Source organism: Lates calcarifer, linkage group LG5 (assembly GCF_001640805.2).
Source record: "Lates calcarifer isolate ASB-BC8 linkage group LG5, TLL_Latcal_v3, whole genome shotgun sequence".
Taxonomy (NCBI): Eukaryota; Metazoa; Chordata; class Actinopteri; family Centropomidae; genus Lates; species Lates calcarifer.
The window spans coordinates 28,088,675-28,111,551 of NC_066837.1; the positions used below are offsets into that span (position 1 = coordinate 28,088,675).

Sequence of the window (22,877 nt, forward strand, 5' to 3'; positions counted from 1 at the left end):
TACAGTCAGTGTGGCTGATTAGACTTGCTCAAGTTGGAGCTGTCCAAAGCCTTCCTGGATATTATGTGCCATCACCAAAGTCTGTACTAATACTAATTTAAAGACATCATCATGTTTTTCTGTGAAGTAGTGTATGACACAAGTAGATGAGTGGCATAAAGTAACCAAATATTCACATTACTATCAGTATCTAGAAAAAGTTTGCTAACTACTCACACTACCCTAAGTAAGACCATAGGGGCAAAATATTTGTGTGTACTGAATTGAGCAGGAGTGCATTTTTGTTGTTTTTGCTAGAAGAATATTTATGTTATTTCTTACTTCAAACATTTCATAAGCCTCACTTTAACTTAACTTTAACATCTGGGTACTGCCTCCATCACTGGCATAAACTGCTTCATATGTCAGTGTGATAAAGGGTCAGATGGCCATCAAAGACACTGTTTAAGTAGTGTGTAAGTGATGTTATGGACCAACAGTCAAATACTTTGCACTCAATTTTGACAATTTCCTGTCACAGTTGCCAATTATTCAGAGAATCTGTACTAAAGGGGCAGATGGTACATATATATATATATATATATATGTGTGTGTGTGTGTGTGTGATAATAAAGACCTCATAGTTTTGTGTTTGGGGTATAATAATTTACTTCTCATTAGAATCAGTTTTTCTTTGTTGTGCCAGCAGTGTTTGGTTTGGAAGCTCCCCAGGGGACCGACACCTTGCAAAGTTTAATCACAGTGGGAGTGTTTTATTCACTACTGCTGTGATTAAGCTTTGCAAGGTGTCTCAGCCTCTGACACAGCTTGTATTGTCAGTTGTCATCTAGTCTGTTTTTGCACAGCAAGGCTATTCACACACAACAGCTGTAGCCACCGCTCTGCTGAGTTTAACAAAACTGTTTGTAACCCACAAGCTCATAAAGTATCCAGGGTATTACTTTAACAATTAAAGTGATATGTAGACGTGATGAGATTGAACTTGATAACAACAAAATAGAATAAAGTTGATCACTTAATTTCAACTTCTGTGTCTTTCCAAAGGTATCGCAAAGTGGTCTTGAACAACTGCACTAAAGGAGTGAAAGAAATGTACACGGCAAGAAAGCAGCAGTGCCCCAACAGACCTCCTAAAGGACTCGTACTGACCACCAAAGATGGCAAACTCACTGCTAACCTGGGCAGCAACGTCACCTTTCTGGTGCATCTGGATGAGGTGAGATCACAATTAATATGTCTCCCTCACTAGAGTAGCTAAATATCTGTTTTCCTAAGACGGTGATTTATTCAACTTATTTTGTGCTACTGTGAAGCAGAAAAGCCCTTTGACAGACACTATAGTTATTTAAGCTAACAAATTAGCAACAAATGCCCAGCTTCACATCCAGAAGATACTATTCATTTGATAGGCTAAGTATTCATTTGGATTTGTTTGTCTTAATCTAAGTCCAATATCCTCTCTCCTTTTGGCTCTGTTTTGGTCTCCACCAACTCCTTATGGAAATGTGTAGCTGGTAAATGCACCACTATGTGTGTGTGTGTATATGTGTGTGTGTGTATATATATATATATATAATATATATATATATATAATATAATATATATATATATATATATACATATATATATATATATATAAAAGTTTAAGTTGATTAATAAAGCCAATTTAAGTTGATTAGTCGATAAGTTGTGACATCATAGTTAACACTTGCCTTCCACCCAAATCAAAACAATAATATGTTGTCATGTCAAGACACTGTAGCATATAGATGAACTAACTTTCCCTCCCTAAGCCCCACTCATCAACAACGGACATCAGACTAGTAGTAGTGTGTGGCTCATCTGCAAGTGCTGCGAGTTTACAGCACACAACCTCAAGTGTTCCAGTCATCGATGTAACAGCAGGTGAAAGTGACCAAAAAAATCTGACGTGAGAGCTGTCCATGCATCAGCTGTCATTGCTACTTTCTTGGTTTCCATCAGATTCTTTTACAGAGCTGTAGCTGCATATCATCTAAAATCATTTAAGTCACCAAAGCTATTTGTTCCTGTCGTTTGCTGTCACATGAGCGATTAGGTTCAATAAATCCACAGTGTTATCCGTAAGCGCCAGCACATTAAAACATTTTCAGCAGACTACTTTCTTAATGTTTCAAGTCACATCACTGTCACTTTATATAATGTTATAACTTTAATCTTAAACGAGATGAAGGATTTTTGTCATCAGACGTCTGGATCTTCAGTTATCAGAGAAACAAACTGAGCAAACAGCCGCTCTCAACGTCCTGTGTTCCGTGTCTCTGTGAAGTAAAACCTAAATCTCGTCCCGCCTCCCACCCAATAAAAAATTTGTCGACTCTTGAAAATGATGTTGACTATCTTTACCAATCGACTAATCCATCATTAATAAGCTTTCTTGGGAATTTTATGTCTGGAAAAGTAGACATCATATGTGGCATCAATCAAGGCACAGCACTGGGTCCATTGTTGTTAGGTTTGTACATATTACCTCTAGATAATTTCTGGAAACTCAGCATATGTTATTATATGCCCCCAAAGACATAAACCCTGTTATATCACCCTGTTGAATGCATTATAGATATAATCTAACAATTGGATTATCATCATTTAGTGTTAACATCAAAAATATTCATTATCAAGTTTAAAGATACATGAAATAAAAGCCAATGTATTGGTTACTGCATAGCAAAGGAATGAGACAGTGCTACATTGGACTGAATGTAAAGGTGTTTTGTCCTGTCTATAAAGCATTTTAAGATACAGTCTATTGAACCCTGAAGTTAGAGTACTGTCTGGTGATTTCTAGGAAAGTAACTTGGTTCTAAACAAGTTAATAGAATCAAACTGCTCTAAATCACCCACACTGAGCCAGAGGCAGAAGTAAAAGACCTCCCCACAAGCCCTGTTAGTGAGTTAGAGGCGCTGTGGTCACAGCCAGGCCTGCCAGGTTGCCTGGTCGCAAACAAACTGTCTTAAATGTTTCAAAGGCAGAATATGGTCTGTTGATTTGGTCCGTTAACTGCAGGCTTTGGGAGGTTAGCAACAGTGTTTTCATGTGATTTCAACAGCTGAACGTAAGTGTGTGTCCCCCAGGGTGTTGTCCAGGCCCAGTTGTCATATTACTGTGTGATGAGTTAAGGAATTGAGGCCTGTTTCTTTCATTAAGAGAGGGATAGTCTGATGGAAAGTGGAGGAAGGGAGGTGGGTAGAACAGCAGTGCGATAAAAGAAGGGTGTGGTAAGAATCCTTGTGGCATCAGCTCTTTTTGAGAAAATTCTCAAGATGAATTCAAAGTTTAATTTATATTCATGAAGCCTGCAATGGCTGTATTTCTTGGGGAGAGCAAATGGCCTTAAATATTTAATGTGTAGAAGACTCTGTGGCACATACCCACATTTAAAAATAAGGATGAAATGAAGAAGATGGACCCATGGTTTGGGATATGATAAGACCAACATGAGCCACATGATGCATTTACTGGGTTGGTTTTATTTGCCATGTGACAAAAGAATTACAGCTACAGTTGAGCTTTGTAAAAGTGATTCACTTTTCACTAAGCAGCTGGCAGAGAAGCAACTGACTTGTACCTAAATGACATCAACCAAATCTCAAACAATTGACAAAGAATTTATCTGTCGCTTCATGTTTGGCATAGAAGGAAAAGACAGGGAATTTGAAACACCTGCATATTCACTTTATTTTCTCTCTGCCATTTAGAAAGGTTTAGTTTACAGTATATAGTGTATGTGTGAGTGCAGTGGTGGTATGGTATGACAGCATAAATGCAAATAATTGCATGATAACATTATATAAATTCTTGCAATGACAATGAACTGACAGAGAACAGTATACTCCTGTACCTGTGGCACAGAGAAACTCTACAGTAACTCTGTTGGTAGTAACTACTGTCAAGAATCTGACAAGAGCCTTACAGAAAGGGACACTTACATTGGGTGCTCCATCCAAAGTATGCATCCAAACAAATGCAACCTGAACAATATACTAACCCTAAGAACATTGCGTCTTGCATGTAAAAAATTAATTAATTAATTAACATGTTCCCAGGGCCATAGCCACCACAATTTTTTTTTTCAAGCTTTGGAAAGATTTTTTTTTCAAACTGCAACAAAAGTAAAATGTGATTGAAATACTTGAATTTTAAAGGCTTTTTCTGTGCAAAATAGTTGAGCAAGGATAATAAAACTTGCAAGGCTGCTTCCATTATTCAGTCCACAAATACAGGCTATTCCACACACAGTCAGTATCCAACTCCTTAACTAAGTAGAGAATAGACATCCACTTTAATAACTGATTCATCTCCTGCTGTCTGTGTCATCAGGCAGGTACCTGCAGACAGCTGCTAGCTAGTGTTAGATACCCAGCAGGCAGGGACAGACGGAACACAACAGAATCCATACCCTGATCAGGTGACTGCTGTGGATTCACCTCTAATAACCAGACATAAAGCCTTGTCAACAAACATGATAGTCCCGTGACCTGTGGTGGTGTCCACATTGCACAACTATTCACATCACAGTTTATGGAACTGCTGTGACTCAAGACAGCAAATCTGTCCAGCTGTCATCTAAGTTACTTAAACTAAAAATATACATTTTCTATATATTTTGGAAAACTTTCTGCTTGTACATAAACTTGCTTCCCTCTTGGTTCATTGTTGTCATGAATTCGATTTAGCTTTGCTTTTGCTGGCAGAGCTGAAGTAACTAAAGATTTGCCACCTGGTGTGAAAACTTAAAAGGGATGTATTACTGACTACTGAAATGTCTGATTTTAGTCACTTAGTGTTATATGGATTTGTGGTCCCATCTCCCTGTCCCCATGTGTGTGACCATTGCTACTTTACACAGTGTCTCCAGTTAAATACTCACTAACAGGGGTACTAGTTCAAAAGATCTGCACAGTGTTTCCTTCTCGGTTAATACAAGCTCCTTGTGATCTCCCTAACAATTGTTTTGTCACTTTGATTTTTTTTTCAACCACTTCTCTATTTTACGCTCTAGTCACATTTGGGGGAAAATGTTCTACAGTTGTTCTTGCTCATGTTATCTTTTTGTGAAATGTATTTCTGCCCCAGTGGAAAAGCTCGATGGAATCTCCTGCCAACGAACATTGTGATCAAACATGACAGGCGCAACTACTGAGGATTCCCAGATAAAATATTAACTGCAGAGTTCAACTCAACATAATATTAGATGGATTTGTCCAGATACATTTGCTATTAGGAGAAATTAATTATTAATAAAAAACATTTTATTTTCCATGAGGAACAAGAAGTGAACAGTTCTACTTATTTGTATACATGTGTGTGTTTATTTGTATGTATTTATTTATCCATTTGAGGGCAGTGGGCACAGGAGACTTTGGGGCAGCAGAACAAGCTGCAAATATGAGCATTTACATATTATCACCATACTCACCATACTTGCTCATTTAGACATTCAAAGGAACATTAACAGTCCAAGTGAAAAAAAAACAGATGAAACATTTTTATTTTGATACATAACAGAAGTCAGATCTTCATCCATCCTCACAGCAGCTAATTTTGGCTCTATTTTACAGATTTTTTTTTCTTTCTCTCACTCATAGTACCTCTTATGAAAGCAATACCCTGTTCATTGACAAACTATTACAATACATTTAATATTGAGAAAAGGACAACACTGCTCTGCTGTGCTAGAAGTATTCACAGCTAGTGTCTTTTGTTTTCGTTCGTCACATTGACATTATAGGTTCAGGTTTGACATGTACATCAACAAATGGTGGCCTTGTGTATCCCAGTCCTTGTCAGCCAGTACAACAGTGCTTTCATTGCAAACTGTCACTGATGTCCCAGCCTCAAGGCTCCAGCCACAATGTTTTTGGATCTGACCAGCCCTGGGAGATACATGCACACAAAGAGTGACATTTAGAGAGATGGGTCAGCATCAGTCTCATGCAGATTAGTAAATTCCATTGTGGCTGATATAGAGAGCGTGAACACAGAATGGACAGCAGACACCAAGAAAAGCAGAGTGACATTGGCGCCACCAACCCTTCATCTGGCGTGCCAGCTCATTACAGCTCTTAACAATGCCCGCACTGTCAAACCCTGTTGTTCGCTGTTCTCTATTCTGTCCAGCTTCTTATCAAAGATATAATTTTCCAGGCAAAGTCACATGAAATATCCCCAGAAGCCTCAACCAAACCTCATGTGATTTCACACTCAGACACACACAAAGAAAGGACGCAGGTAGCGAGGGACTGAAGGAGCAAAAGAGCAGAAAAGAGAAAGAAAACAACAGGTTTATTTATTTTGTTTTACTGTGCATTTTGCCAGAGCTGGCATGCTAATGCAGTGTTACAAATGAAGATCCCACTAGCATCGCGCTACAATGTGCCAAGGGGAGGCTGGGAGTTTGCCTTCACAGGCCTGGGGGGATGAACTCAGATTTGGTCTCCGTGGCAGCTGGAGCCACCAACACTCACACTGTGTGCTGATCCTTGGATAGTGCCAGATGTGATTCCCAGAGGAAACAGCACAGACAGTTCAAGACTCACACACCATGCAAAGGCAAACATGGTGGGGTGGGTGCATATACACAGATGCACATGTGCAAACTCTCTGCGTACAGAACTCTCTCTCTTTTACACACACACCCACATGCAATGATCATACACCCTCTTAACAATACTAACATGAAGTAATAATTTTTTGATTTTGAATTCAAGGATTTCAAGATGCAGAACACTGAGTGAAAAGCATCTAGATAAAATCAAATCTGACTTTAAACTAATTTTCATATATTTTTTTCTTCTGTAAGGACACATTGAACTAAGTTTCATGGTTTTTCATTTCTTAATGTTTCTTTTACAAAACAAAGACCATTGATGCATGTTCTATGAAACAAATCATTTTCTGCTAAATTAATCAGACAAAAAATTAAAAACTGTCAGTAAAATAAATAATTGACAGAACTTTAATTATCTAACTGTGTAATTATTTCCAAGTACTCTAATTATATTGTGTAACTATGTATTTTGATGAAAATATATTTGTAATGAGCAAGCAAATGCCAGCATATTATTTAAATGAGTATTATTTAAATAAACTAATACCAGCTAACTATTTTATAAGTGTGTTGTATGCTGCTTTAATTTGTGCGTTTTAAACTTTGAAATTTTACCACCCTTTCAATTTTGAGTCAAAACTGATTGATCCATTACAGTCACTTTAATTTTAGAAGCAAATCTATGTCTCATGCCTAACTGTGAGTTACAAACAGGTGAACGTATTACAGTAGTACGCTACAGTAGTCTAGTAAATATACCATATTTACAGTCCCTTCAAGAGCTTTGGGAGATTTTCTCTGTTTCTTGTCCACTAGGTTGTTTTAGACAAACTGCGAAGCATTTTCAGATTTTTACAGTACACTAAATTGATAGTGTGTAGTGATAGAATGAAGAAGAAAAGTGATAATGTCTCTGGTTGTCAACTATCTAGAAAAATGTCAGTATTGGAAGTTTCATTTTGGTCGCAGAATGTGAGAGATGATAGTGCTTCCTAGCAGGTCATGTAATGATCCAAACAAGTCCCATGAATCAAATGGTGAGTTTTGGTGAATATTTGGTTAGATGTGATTCATTATGAGTAAATGGAAACTGATTGGTAGTGCTATTAGGCAGCCTAGGCTGCTTTAAGCTACAGTATGTACAGTTTTTTCTAATATTTGTAGTAGTAATATGATCCAAAACATGGAGCAACAGACCACTCATTGCTCTGTACATTGTATGGAGTACATTGTCATTTCCCATGACTCTTTCTGTTTTGTTTCTTTCCCTCTCTATATTGTAGTATTCCCCTCTCAAAGCAACCATCTGCTGATTCTGCATGGCCTCTCTGTAGTGGTGAGGGGCATTTCATGTGAAAAAGTGTTCATCTGTAGCTGAATAAAGCCTTGCTGTGCTGTGTTTCAGGGTGACTCTTTGCGCACCAACATCCAGCTGGATTTTGGCGACGGCACAGCTGTGTCCTATTCCAACTTGAGCTGGACTGAGGAGGGGATCAAACACGTCTACAAGTCTGCTGGGATATTCCGTGTTACAGCGTTGGCAGAGAACACCCTGGGTTATGACACCACAACACTCTTCCTGCATGTTACATGTAAGGGCCCACATTGTAACAAAATCAAACTAGAAAATGCATTTCCTGCGGAAAATGCAGTGTGAATGCTGCAGCCTGAACGGATTGCTGGTATTGCTTAGAACTGAACAGCAATAAGCAGAAAAGATCTCTAGCAGAATATGTGATCAAACTGGGATTGAACCACCAACCACCTGATCAGGAAGCACCCACACTACCTAGAGAGCCACTGAAGCCCACACTGCAGATGTCTTGGAAAATGAACATATACAGTATATAAATATCTCCAGTGCACGGGTTTGAAAAGAACATTTGTTAAGATATTAGTATTTTCTGTGAGCGTTTGAGTAGTTGACCATGAAAATACACAGCATGTGTCCACACTCCAAACACCACAGGACTTTTTGCAAGTTAAAGATTTGTGGAGCAGGGGACAGCTCTCCACTGCCACCACACGTGAGGGAAGAAGAGTTGACCAAAATGTTGATATCCGCATCTGATTGGGCCTCAGTTATTATGTGAGCTTAAAGCAACCAACCTAACAAGCAGAGAATGGTTTACCAAGTGTTCCTGGGTTTGACTACCCTGGGTTTTCCCTCTCAGGCTACATGCAGGCTTCTCTACCTTTCTGGTTAAGGTTGTTGGTTGTTGTTGCATGCAGTCTGAAAGGAACACCTGCAGACACAATTCAGGACTGACAGAGATGAATGAACTTTTTCCGGTTAAAACATTTTAGTTAAAAAATATTTTAACTAGATTTCTATTTACTGTTAATGCTATAACTGATGAAAATGCTTTAAATGAAAACCAGTCAAGCATAAGACAGCAAAACTCGACATTAGCTAAGACTTTGATGTATCTAGAAGAGTAGATTGAAAATTATTGTTATTCCATTAGGGTTAGGATAAGTGGTTACTCATTATTTTTTACACTACCAATAATCTGCACACTTGGCTATTACACTGTTCCACCCTAGGTTTTAAAACACATCATGCCATTTCAGAACTACCTCGGCAATCAGATAATAAGAGTTTTACATTTCCACCAATGGCTTATAAGAAATACAAACATTTAACCTAAAGCAGCAGTGTATCATTTGTATGTTTTTATTAATACCCTAGCTCCAGGTGCAAAATATTTTCAACTGAATGACAGCCACAGCGGCGATCCACACTACACTCATCTGAAGTGTCCTGTCCTGACCTATACACAAGATTATGTAATTCAGCAGCTGTGATAAACACAAACAACTTTTGGGAGAAAGGTCATAACAGACTTGCTTATGTGAGTTTTCAATGTGGGCAGAAGCAGACACTGCAAAGTGGGCCTTTAAGGTCAGTGCAGCTAATTGCCAGTTATCTGAGGATACAACACCAGAACAGTGGTTTATTTTAAAGTGGAGCAGATTTTGCACAGCAGCAAACAGAACAAATTACAGGATCAACATGCTGTCTAACTCTATTCAGACAACAGTAAGATCCAGGGGGATTATACAGGCTGCTTTTAGTATTTGTTGACTTGTTTCTTTGTCCTGTGATCAATTTGTTCAGTCCATTTAAATGTAACCTTTTGCCATTCTGATGTGTCAGTCAGTGCACTCTGGATTTATATATTTCTAATGGTGAAAATTTTACTCGGTTTATTTCACAGTGTAGGTGAGGCTCTCACAGAGAAATGCCAGAAACAGTGATTTCTCAGCTGAGCATATTTAATACCTAACAACTCTCTCTCATTCACACACACACACACACACACACACACACACACACACACGGAGCATCTCAAAGTGGGGATAAAGATTAGTTCTGGTTAAAGAGGATGAGTGCTAACAGAAGCCTTGGCGAGACGACCACCCCAGACCACAGCACTACACAAACCTTTCGTTTGACTTTTTCCACAAAAGTAGAGCATTACATCGGAAACTTCATCCCTGAGATTAGTGTAAGCAACCTAGACCCCTGTCAGGTCCTGTTAGGTTCTTAGTGGGGAGGTTCGCAGCATTACCCAGAAGGTATCATGTCAAAAATAGATGATGGCGTCAACATATTTTCAGTGTTAGAATGGGACTTTTATTTTTAGATGAAATTACCAGGGTTACAGAGCCACAAGGACCTTTGCTGTGACCACTTTATACTGTCAGACAATGTCAGAATATTCAGTTCAATTCGGTTTTAGCGCCAGATCACAACAGAGGTTATTTCAAGGTATTTTTCATATAGAGCAGGTCAAGACCATACTCTTTATATTATTATATTTACAGAGAGAGACCCAACAAATCCCACCATGAGCAGCACTAGGCGACAGTGGATAGGAGAAACTTCCTTTTAAGAGACAGAAACCTTGAGCAGAACCAGACTCAGGGTGGGCGGCCATCTGCCTCGACCGGTTGGGTTAAGAAGGAGAGAGAGGAGAAGGGGGAGAGACCGGGGGTAGAGAATAGCAACAGAGGAACATAGCATAATGCAGATTCCATGTAAAAATGTAAAGTGGCATCAATAATACAGTAATAGTAATGACATTTAAAGTATTAATCTCAATAGTAGCAGTAATATTAGAAGCAGTACTAATAATTTATATAACAGCAGGTGTTGAGCTGGGTTGTAGGAGCAGCAGGAGACTTGTCATCACAGATCAGACTCTACAGCTCCAGAGGCAGAAATACCTGCAGAAAGAGACAGAAGAGGAGAGAGAGACGGAAGAACACAATACTACAGGAAAAGGAATATCATTTGATAATCTTTCGTTTTTACTGAATGAAGATATTGCTCACATTCTTGGTGATCGTTTCCAGGGAATTCATTTGCTGCTGGGAGGGCGCATGAAATAAAATAAATGTTGTGTTTCCTGGATTACCATTTCTATGAACATAATGAATGTAACTTCAGAGGCTCAGAATGTGAATACTGAATGTATCTGCATAATATTCAAATGTTATGGGCAGAATGAAACAAAATACCCTCAACGACAACATGGCTAACATGGACAGGGCACAATGTCAGACTGAATGAATGAGGCAAAATTAAATGGCAATCCAAACGTCTAACCGTCCCTAACCCTAACCCTAACCCAACGTCCCACAGCAACTTCTCTGCATCATATAACAGAAATTGTTGCTGGTGAAAATGATTTTGGTTCAGGGTTGTAATGCAGTTTATTATGTCAAAACTGCTCTTTCACATTTTAGATATTAGATGGTTATCTGGAGAATTTGACCCAAATATTTTGTCATTTACAATATGTATTTTGTGGTGTAGTAATGGCAGGGTGCAAAGCAGTTGATTATCCCATCAATTTCTCTAACCAAAATCTGCATAAATGTGCATTAAAAACTCTACTACACTACTACTACTACTGCTTCACTCTGAAAAAGCAATACCTGCTGTCATTTGTTCAAAAGCAAAGCAGACAGGATATAAAATGAGAAAGTCTTCCATTTGAGGATTGTTTAAAACATACAGCCAACTTACAGTCATTGTTATTAATAATTGTACTGTCACAACTACATCGTTTCAAAACAAAGTTGAATCTGAGACCAAGAACAATTGCATGAACGTACAGTCTTTCATCTCCTGCCATCACAGCAGGCACGTTGTTAAAAGCTCACCATATATATCTTACCTATAATCTCTGTACACCTGCCAGCATGAGGTTCAGACAGTATAATTGGAAAAGTGCGTCTGACTCAATTTGCATTTCTTATCGTATAAAAAATACAGTATGATTTAGTGTTTGTTTGTTACAACCCTTTTAATGGCTAGTATTTACATGGATGGAAGATGGTTTATTTTATGTATATAAGCCCCCACTGTCTGACTTGGTCAATGAAGATGATTTTTCACAAAATGGCTACACAGTAAAAGGTCATTTTCAAAAAAAAAAAAATCCATCCATCATGTCATATTAACACACTTTTGGCAACAACTTGAAAATTTCTCTCTTGGAGTTAATCTTTTCTGGGAGTTTATACTCTATTTGTTCCCATAATGTTTGGATCCACCCACCCATCCATTTTCTTTATCCACTTATCCTGTTCATGGGGGATGAGTTGGGGATGGGAGCTGGATCCTGCCCTATAAATACAGACAATAGTTGTGTTTGGAGTTTTTCTCTTCTCTAAATAAGCTTTATACCCCTTGTACCTGGGATTTGTGATCTTGCCAGTTGTCTTTTCTTTATTTGAATGAGATGTACATTCTCAAGTGAACCTTATTACAAGTAGCCATGCACAGTATTGTAACTCTGCTGTCTCCTCTGTGGTGTTTCTTTCTTAATCTTTCTTAGGTCCAGTGGAGCATGTCCAGCTTCTTGCTCCCTTCGTGGTCATAAGAAACAAGGAGGTGAACATCACAGCAGTGGTCTTACCCAGCCACTCACGCACTGTCACCTACTTCTGGTGGCTAGGCAACAATACTGAGGTAATTCTTCCAGGATGACACACTAAAACATATTTCTGTATTACTTTCTAATGCTTGCTATTAGGGCTGAACGATTTATTGAAATTCAACCGAAATCACAATTTAAGCTAATGCGATTTGCAACCTGCAAACACTGCAATTATTTTTTCAATAGATTGTTGGTAGACAAGTCATTAAACTTTTTTTTAACTGCCTCACAATTCACACACACGGCACTGCAGGAGCAACAGAGCGACAGGCTGTAAACTTTACAACCACATTTTGTCTTAAAATGACCAAACCACAAAACTAACTGTGGAGTTAGATACTTGATGAAAATGGAGGACAGAGCCACAGTGTGAGTTGCTCTGATTCTCTTCGCTCCAGTATCAGGTATCAGTATCAGAAAAGACACAGCTAAAGTGGAAACTATCGGTGTTATGATGAGTTTAAGCCAACTAACCGAGTTCTAAGACGTCAACTTTATGTCTGCAGTGTTTCCGCTATATGGAGGAAAATGATTGCCAAATACTTGGTTGAGCCAAAAAGGAGGGGGGGCAAGAGAGAGAGAGAAGAAGAGGCAAAACAGAGGGAAAGTGGTAGAATGAACTAGCTAACATTAAATTAGATTGTTATTTGTGTTTTGTAGTTTCTACCGGGACAATTCTACAGAGATTTAACTGGCTGTGTCTGTCTCTACCGGCTCTCTGTGTGCCTGTCAGTCTCCTGTCAGAAGACAGGAGAACGCAGTGCTACTCTTTGTTCTGTGAGAATTGTTCTATGGTTCATTTTGGATGCATATATTTTCATTCTCATCCTAGAATTAATACATGGAGCAGTTAATATTTCAGTGATCACTTACATGGTAATGTTCCATCACATGTTTTACATGTATACAATGAATCTTGGACTGAAGCTTGACTTTCAAAAATTCTATTGTAAATCAAATTGCAATCACAGTATCTGTCAGAAAAATCACAATTAGATATTTTCACAAAATCGTTCAGCCCTACTTGCTATGGCAGCTTTTATGTGTGTTGTTATTTTTGTAAACCAAGGTTTTATTTGAAAAGTACCTCAGCAAACCAAGCAAGCTGGTACAAATATTCAAGGTTCCAAGTGAAAAATCTCATTTACAAGATGAATTCCCACACATTTTGATACAAATATTCATGTTCTACAGAGGATGAATCCTACTGACTTTGGTAAACCTGTTGTTTCCTCTAGTACCATGAACTAGGGTCAAAATTTAAAACAATACCAGGTTGAATGTTGAACTTGGCTTAATTATAATTTTGAGCATTATACCGAGAGATAATGTGCTTCCCACTCCTGTAACTTTCCATAATTGTAAAATCCTGTCTATGAGCTTTATAAACCATGTGTTGGCATCTGATAAGTCTCTTTAAATGCATTAATTTGTTTACCTGAATCAGCACGCTCCCGCCAGTACAGCACCCCTGCACTGTTTTAGGGCAGAACTGTTTTTTTTAGCAGGCCGACATTAGCATTGACGTCAAAGAATTGCTACGCCTAACTGCAGCTTCAAAGACCTGCTAGTTAGCCATCATTTTTCAAAACACAGTATATTGACATCTCTACTATTTTAATACTTATTAAACTTATTATACTAATTTACAGTTGACCATAACACATCCCACTTTATCTAAAGTTTATATGTTGTCAAAAATCCTTGTTTTTGTGAAGCTATGAGTCACATAACTTATCAATGGACTTCATGTAAAAATCCCAGAAACAACCTCAGCTTGGTAAATGAAGTCTGATTTAGTGGGGAATAGCTATACCATGTGTTACATGTTTGACACGTGTCGTATACGTTTAAGTATACCTTAATTCTGTGCTTACAGCCAGTGATAACATTGGATGGGAGTATCTCATTCACCTTCCCTAACGAGGGAATGCACACCATTACAGTCCAAGTGGCTGCAGCCAACACTATGCTGCAGGATACCAAGACCATAGCAGTCAAAGGTCAGTATTTATTTTCTGATTGTGTCCTGGAGCTTATAACAGCTGGTATCATCCCTGTAATATTGGCACCATTTTGGCTTTTAATATGTTAAAAATGCAGCTTTATTGAGAATTACATCTGAATACATCACTTTAGGAAGTGAGAGGCACTGTCATATTCTGACTATGCATTGTGTTTCTGAAATAAAACTGCTCCTACTTAAGTAAAATATATCAAATTACTGTTAAACCTCTAAAGAATAAGTCTTCATTTGATACAAAGTAATCCGGCAGCAAGTATCTGTAAAATGCAATGATTTATTACCAGTGGATGGGTTGGCGTGAAGCTGTGACATTTTCTAATTATCTAGAAGTGCATCTGGTACATTTAGCCAAAGGGAAATGCAGGGGATATGAGAAACCCTCTTCTTTTCATCAAGTGTTAACTACCTGAAACTGAACTTGAGCAAAATGACAGTTGGCATGGCTCCCTGAGAATAATGCCCCTGGATCCAAGTGAATTAATGGCTGATTCTCCCCTGACTCTCCTCGACAGAATTCTTCAAATCTCTACTTTTATCTTTCTCCCCTAATCTGGACGAGTTCAACCCTGACATACCCGAGTGGAGACAGGATGTGGGGAGAGTAATTAAGAAGGCTCTGCTCCAAGTGAGTGATTTTCATTTTCTCTGTCCTCCGTCTCTCTTCTCTTTCCACCTTTCTGTCTCTCTGTCTTCTTTTTATTTTCTCTCTCATCCCACTATTTCTCAATTATTTCCTACACCCCTATTGGCTTTGCTGCCCAGTACTCTGAGCTCATTGGTGTGGCAAGAGAACGCCCTCGGGCTACCCTGTGATTCATCATCAGACAGGTGTGAAGATGCCTCTGCTTCCTTTCTCTCCCAGGATGGCTTCATGAGCGCTGATTCCTCAATTTTAAAAGTCACAGATAAAATGATCTCAACATTTAAAGCATGGGGCCTTGGTAGGGACCTGCAAGTGATGATGCCTGTCACTATGTCTAATGTGTGTCTGTGTTTGCGCACTTTAATGTAGAAGGGTGGAAGTGCTCTTAGTGTGTGTGTGGGAAGCTCATTGTTAAGTGCTACTCAACTCCCCATTCACAGCTCATGAATAGTGGACTGCATTTGGTGGTGTTCTGCTTTTGGCCATCTTACCAACGTATTACGTGTCAGAGCTGAATGTGGGTGCTTTTGGAGGAATATTTAACTGGGTGAAGGGGATCTCATGAGTAACCTGGATAACCCTGGCTGAAGCCCATGCTTTTGAGCCAACTAGTTTACCTTTTCCTGGGCTGTAACCGTCATTTTGCCAAAAGTTGTAAGAAATATACTCCTCCATCAACAACCAAAGTAACAAGCTTCTGGTAAATTATTTAGTCTGAATCAATGTTAACAACCCTGTAGACACCGCGGTTTTGTTTATGTTTGAACTCACTCGACTGAAGCTATAAATGTTGCTCTTAAATTAATGACTAGGGTTATTGATGCATTCTCAGTGGTTTGTGTGCTTCACTAATCACAGAAGTCAAAGAGAACTGTGTTATTGAAAACTGGCATGTTCTGAGTGTTAGTTCAGTCACACTTAAACTTTTATTATGAGGATGTCATTTTAAAAATGATTTTATTATAAGCACTGACTAGTCCTACAATACATGCCAAGTGTCAGTAGGCTATAGCATTATGGGATATTGTGGTAAGCTGCTACAATTTTTATCTGTGCAAGTGCTTTTATTTTTGCATGATAATATGTTACCATTTGTCTCAGGGCTGCATTGTTCACAGAAGATAGTAACATGTATGAAATGCAGTCAGATAGTGTAGCTTTTTCAACTTAAAATGCTGACTACAACCTTTGCCGCTATCTGCTTTATTTTGTAAAGATTGCTGTGAGACCGTCAGTGGTTTGTGGTCATTTTCTGAAAAGATGTCTGTATGTCAAGGAGAAATGATTACAGCAATCCATAACCCAGCAACCCCTTCAGTGTATATATGGCATATGAGCATGATATTAAAGGATGAGTTCACAGTTTTTTACATTCACATGTTACAGCAGCAAGGAACAAGGGATGACCAAAATAGAAAAATACAAATAAAAAATATCATATAAGAAAGGGACAGAAGTAACAAAGTTAAAGTGCAGCAATCAGCATTAAAAAAGTTTGCAGTTGTGAAATGTGCAGTCGTAATATAGGAGAAATGGTGATAAACATTGAGGTAGATGAAATTTGTGCAAAATAAAGTAATCATTCTTCCTGATCATACTGACCATTGAGAGACCTTTAAATGCACATTCAAATTAAGTGATGTGGGGACAAAATCCATTCCATGGTTTATCTGGCGTTAGTATCAATCAATTGAATATCATGCAGTCTTTTTAGTACCAATTTCCTCCTTTAGTTTCCCGTGCATAGTCTTTGTTTGCGGAGCTGCAATGTTGGGACATTAACACAAAGAGATTCAGATATAACCTGGGAGTGAGTATTTAAAGAGAACCAAGATGGTGGATTTTGTCCTCCATCACTTACATAGAAATTGATTTGTTAATGGATCTCTTCAGGTCCAGTATGAATGATTACAACAAGCACAACTTGTTCCAGTGTTCATATGGACACCTGACTATTATTTTAAATCAAACTTTAAAAGATATAAACCTATCAGTAAACAAATTTGCATTCACTAATTAATACATACTGTACAAAATGTACAGAGAGTGGAAGAAATGAGAAATCAGTAAAAGCCCACAGATCATTTTTGACCAGGGGCCCCACAGCAGGTTAATTTGGCCCTGGTTGAAAAATATAAAATAAATTAGCTCACAGTGCATTGCAGTAGCAACTTGAAAATAAATAAATAATACTGTATGGTTCATTACATGGGGCAGCTTGGGTATTTTCTGTGTGGAGTCTACGTGTTCTTCCTCTGCCTGGTGACTCTAAATTGCTCATAGGATTGAATTTGTGTGAATGATTGTTTGTCTCTATATGTCAGCCCTACGATGGACTGTAATGGACTGGTCGATCTGTCCAGGATGTATCAGTGTCAGCTGATACATCCTGGACCTACCTCACCCTACCCCCTTACGGATAAGGTTCCTTGTATTATAGTTGCCACCTGACCACACCTGACTGCGTAGTGTTCAAGGCACAGGCATCCATCTTCTCTGTTACGTTAGTATGGTTTATTTAGTGACGAGAAACTGTGTACAACAATCTGAAATTGAAATTTGTTAACTGATTCAGAATTGTACCAAATAAGAATCTCAAGCCTTAGCCAACCTGGCTTGCCCATCAGTCGATTAGGATAAGGATAATTACTGCTATTTTAAAGGGAGAACTCCATTGTACTTGAATGGGTTCATTCTGGTTGTCTGAGCACTTACACACAGAGTTTCAGTGCCACAAAAGAGGGATCGACCATAGAGCGGGGAGACCATAGAACAAGGATTACAATAAATAACCATCTCTACAGAGTTTCCCTTGAAGTGAAATATTAAAATGGAATGGTGGGTGAAAATGGTGTCAATTCCAATATGTGCCTTTTTATTACATCACACTTGTGAAGAGTGGCTTACGTGTCACTATTGTTTGTTTTCATTTTTTCACATTATCCTGTTAGAGTTTGATATCAGCCACTGTTTATGTGAAAAGGCTGTAGATCTGTTTATGAGGCAGGAGCTGACACAAAGTTCATTTCCAGACAAACATATTGTCCAAGTGGTGACAAGAAGGGTTATTTTTCCTCTATTTGTTATGGTTGAGAACTCTTGCTTGAGACAGAGGCTGGTCTACAACTGATGGTTTTTCAACATAGTAAACAACTCCCCAACAATAAAATAGGAGATGAGAGAGGGAACAACTTGCAATTAAAGTCAGGGTCCATTTAACTGAGGTGCCGTGTGGTGTAGCCCCATTATTGAATCTTTCAAATCATGACTTTGCACTCTTCACCTAGGCTCATTTCAGTGCCACTGCCTCTACTCGTCCTGAATGCACATTCAGTAATGGAGGTTATTTCATTCCACTGTCTGTCTTCAGCCACCTCCCTTTCACATTCCCATAACGTTTGTCAGCTCCAACTCATACGGTTTACAATGTTTATACTCCCCCATAACTTCACTCAGAGGTTAATACAAGCTATCCAGCTGTCATCTTCTTACTGCTTCCCCAAAGGCACTGACATGCTTTCTTTAGTAATGCACAGTAATGTGATATTTTCATCTTCTCACACATGCTGATAATTAACCCTCAAATGAGCAAACATTAGGTTTTATGTAATCTTATAATAATTGACGCACAATCTGGATTTCATTTAATAGTATTATTGCATTTATAAACACATAGGTTAGGATTAGCATTAATTTAAGTGATTAGAGATCAGAGTAATACAGTATAGCCTTGGCAGTGGAAGCAACATGTCAGCTTACAATTTGTAAAACATCTTTGTAGCTATGCTAGCAAGGAAGCTCAAGGAATGGAAAGGTCAATCAGGTTGGATACTTAGTCCACCATTTTGGTCCAGGCTGAAATATAACTAAATTATTGGATGGATTACCATGTTATTTGTTGTAGACATTCCTCCACTAGCACCAACCTGAGGTTGATATTTTTGGTTTTTGAGTAAAATGTCTCAAAAACATTTAGAGGGATTGCTATGAAATTTAATATTTAAGGTCATCTAGTGTCATCACACTAGATCTAGTGTCATCACCAGGTCAAAAAAACTACATCCCCATCATCCTCAACTGCACTTTAAGTATAGTTCCAATTGGCAAATCAGCAGGTAACATGATAAACATGTTACCTGCTGATTGTCATTTTAGCATTATCATTGTGAACATGTTAGCATCTTGATGTTAGCATTTAGTTAGAGGCACCATTGTGTCAACGTACAGCTTTACAGAGCCACTGACATGCCTGTATATTGACAGTAAATTGTACAGTAATAGTACAGTAAATTGAAGCAAGAGTACTTGATTATCCAGATGAAGTGATATATCTTATTTCTATCTTATTTCTTATTATTTCTTATTATCTTAATCTTATATCTTCTTCAAATAAGCTAACAGCAGGTAACTCACCTCTCTTCCTGCTTGCCATCTCAATCTAATTTTTTGTATCCAGCACTAAATTTGCAGAGCATCAGAAAGGAGCATCCCAGATCAGCCAGCCACCTTTTTAAACTAATGACTGATTGCAGTGAGAACAAACATGGTCCGAGTGTATTGATTTTTTTCTCTCTCTCTCTCTAGGTGCTATTGCCTCTCCTGTCATCCTATTCACTTTATCTCCCCCTCCACCACCCCTTCTCTCATTGCAAGTCATGCCCATGGCTATCATTTGTCCACTACTTTGGTGCTCAAATAGTGATTTCTCTGCTTGATAATTGATGTGCTTTGGCTATACACACTCCATTGTCCACACAGGCCACAGAGAAAACATAAAAACATCACAGGCTCTAAAATGAAGAATGATCACCACCCAGGCCCTGCTTCCTTTGCTTGTATAAAAGAACTGAGAGCTTAAAAATGCTTTTCTGGAAACAAAAACAGAAACATTTGCTTGGCTACACCTTTTTTTTATCAAAAGAAAAATAAGCTTTTGTCATCCAGAAAACTTTGGCCAAATTGTTTTTTTATTTGTTTCAACGGAACAGTTACCAGGAGTCGATAACTCAAATATTTCCATGTCTGTTAAAACTTCTTGGTCAGTTGAAAGTTATCATTATTATTATTACTATTACTATTATTATTATTGGTCTTTGATGATGAATGAACAATGTCCAATACAAAAACATCACAAACCTTTGTGCTGACATGATAGCATTAGTGTCTGATGACTCTGTCATGAGATTTGGAAGAATCCTGTCATGAACTTAAGTGTTCTAGTGGTGGAAATTTGCATCTATGCATGTTCACTAGAGGAAAAGCCAGGGGCTCATCAAAGTCATTAGGCTTTCGTTGTCTAAGAGCAGTACATGTCTACACGTCTACATGTCTACATGTACCAAATTGCCTGGCAGTCTATTCAGTAGTTGTTGAAATGCTCTCATCTTCCAACACCAGCTGACCAGTGGGAGCAAAAACAATGGACGCAGCATCTCTACTCCCATGCTGCTAACTTAATAGCTGTCTCACTTTCCATGGCTGGTGATGTCCCGTAATGCTCTCCTACAAATTATATTTGTATGCAGCTATTCTGCTTGAGCAATGGCATTGCAGAGAGTAGTGTAACATTTATACAGAGTTATTCAGAAACCTGCTTTTGATACCAAAGTGCTGAGTCTTACATTTACAACCAGTGTCATACTATTTGTCAGGATGGTTATTAAAACCATCATAATCTGTCTACAAGCAATTGATAATTACAGAAATAAGCAACTGATAAACATTGACACTGAGCCTTTTGCACATTTGTTCAATGTGAACACTGTGTCTCAAGTGTTGGTGAAATGCTACCACACTGTTTTCCAAGAAATTACATTTAAAAAACTGGAATGCTCTAGACCAGACATAAAGGTCATTGTGCATTCAACACTCTGTTGCTGTCTGTGTCTTTCTGTGTCTCTATTCATCTCTCTGCCTCTCTCCATCTCTCACTCTCTTCTGCTCTCTCTTTCTCGCTCATGGAGCACAATAAAGTAGTTGTGAGGGGAAAACAGTAGTTACCTGAATGTCCAATTACTCCACTGCCAGCTAATGCACTGAATTGAAATATCAGTCAGATATAACTCATCATAGTCTATTTTTATACATTTATTTTATGTTTCACTGATTTACTGTATTCACTGCAACAAATCCTCCTGTCCTGACCATATAGGTAGCTTGTTCCTACCCTGAGGCACAATCCATAGGAGCATATCAGTGGCAGGTGCATCAGAGCTTCATCTTCATGGCAACAATAATAAGCATGTGGTTAATACTGTGCAATGGTCTCAGTTTAGTAAAGGTTTAGGCACAAACACTACTTGGTGTTTTGTTGATGCATCCATCCACCCCACTCCATCCTACTCCTGACATGGGCTTCATTGCTCTTTATACTGCGTCATCTACTTTTTTCCCATCATAATTACTATAGCTGCCAGATGTCACATAACGACAGAATGTAATTATCGGTCACAAAAAGCTGCTGCACAGGCGACCTATGGATTTGTTTTTTTACAGGAGGACAGTGTCACTTACTGCTATTGTACTCATTTGATTTCAAGTGTTTCTATCTTCAAAAAGCCTTTATTCAAAAACAGGTGGGAGAGGTTGTATTACAGTATAATTTGTTTAATATTTATGACAGTTGTATAATCTAGTGTTTTAGGTAGAATTCCCACAGAATGTTTCTATCACTGAATCAATTTGAAGTTTATACAGCTCAACTTGTGCATTATTTAACTTTTGCAATGACTTAGTGATGAAAAAACAGGTCTCCACTCAACCTTACATGCAACTCAAATGAAAACCTGTAGTTTGAATGTAATGTCAGTTACCTCTAACCCCAGTTTCCGCTTTAAGACATTAAAAATTAAGATTAGCAAAAGCAATATTTCATTATTTTGGATTTTATTTTATGTTCATATTTTTGAAACATTTAGAGAAAATAACTTTAAATTTAAACCAAAACCATGTTCCTTATTTTTTTTTTTTTTTAAAAGCATGACTCAAGTATAACCACGAGGAATCAAAAACTTGAAGAGGGTGAAAAAAATGATCTAGCTTTGCTGTACTGCAGTGCATTCTGTCATCCTAAGCTGTTTGGTAACAGCCTGATCTGCAGCAGCTTGAAATGAAGTAAGGTCTGTGAGCTAGTTACAGCAAAGTCAGGTCCGCCACTATACTCACATGGTGTAGTCTTCTCACTGTAACATATATCCAACACACCCTTTTGATTATGGTGCTGTACTTGACTTTTCTAGTTCTCTAGCAGGGAAGTTATTATTATCACTCTGCACTCACTGTTGTGCTTAGTTAAGTGCTTTACTACAGGGAACCTTGTTACTCCTCAATACAGTGCATATATTCATAAAATAAGCCACTGGATATGAGTGTGCCAACTGAACTCATTTGACTGTTTGACTTTATGGGCACAGGGTCACATGATTTTAATTCACAAAGCTACATTTTGAAATCACCTGTCACAGTGTGATAGCTAATGAAGCCTGTTTTTGCCTTGCTACAGGTGTCTGACTTCCCGGAGGAGCAGCTCTTGGTAGCTGTGTTCCCGGGAGTTCCAACAGCTGCTGAGCTCTTTCTTTTACCTCACAAGAACCAAACAGAGGGCAAGAAAAAGAGTGAGGAGGAGCTAGAGCAGGTAAGGGGGACTGATGAAATCACATTTTTTT

General features: G+C 38.3%; 1 protein-coding gene across 1 annotated transcript in view; it reads left to right on the forward strand.

Annotated features, from left to right (window-relative positions):
- Window positions 1–22,877, forward strand: part of sorcs3a (sortilin related VPS10 domain containing receptor 3a) — a 202,299-nt gene that overhangs the window by 170,506 nt on the left and 8,916 nt on the right. Inside the window, 6 exon segments of the mRNA XM_051070891.1 lie at window positions 1,045–1,216; window positions 7,996–8,182; window positions 12,443–12,576; window positions 14,424–14,547; window positions 15,083–15,195; window positions 22,715–22,846. Of these exon segments, the coding sequence (XP_050926848.1) occupies window positions 1,045–1,216; window positions 7,996–8,182; window positions 12,443–12,576; window positions 14,424–14,547; window positions 15,083–15,195; window positions 22,715–22,846 (862 nt within the window).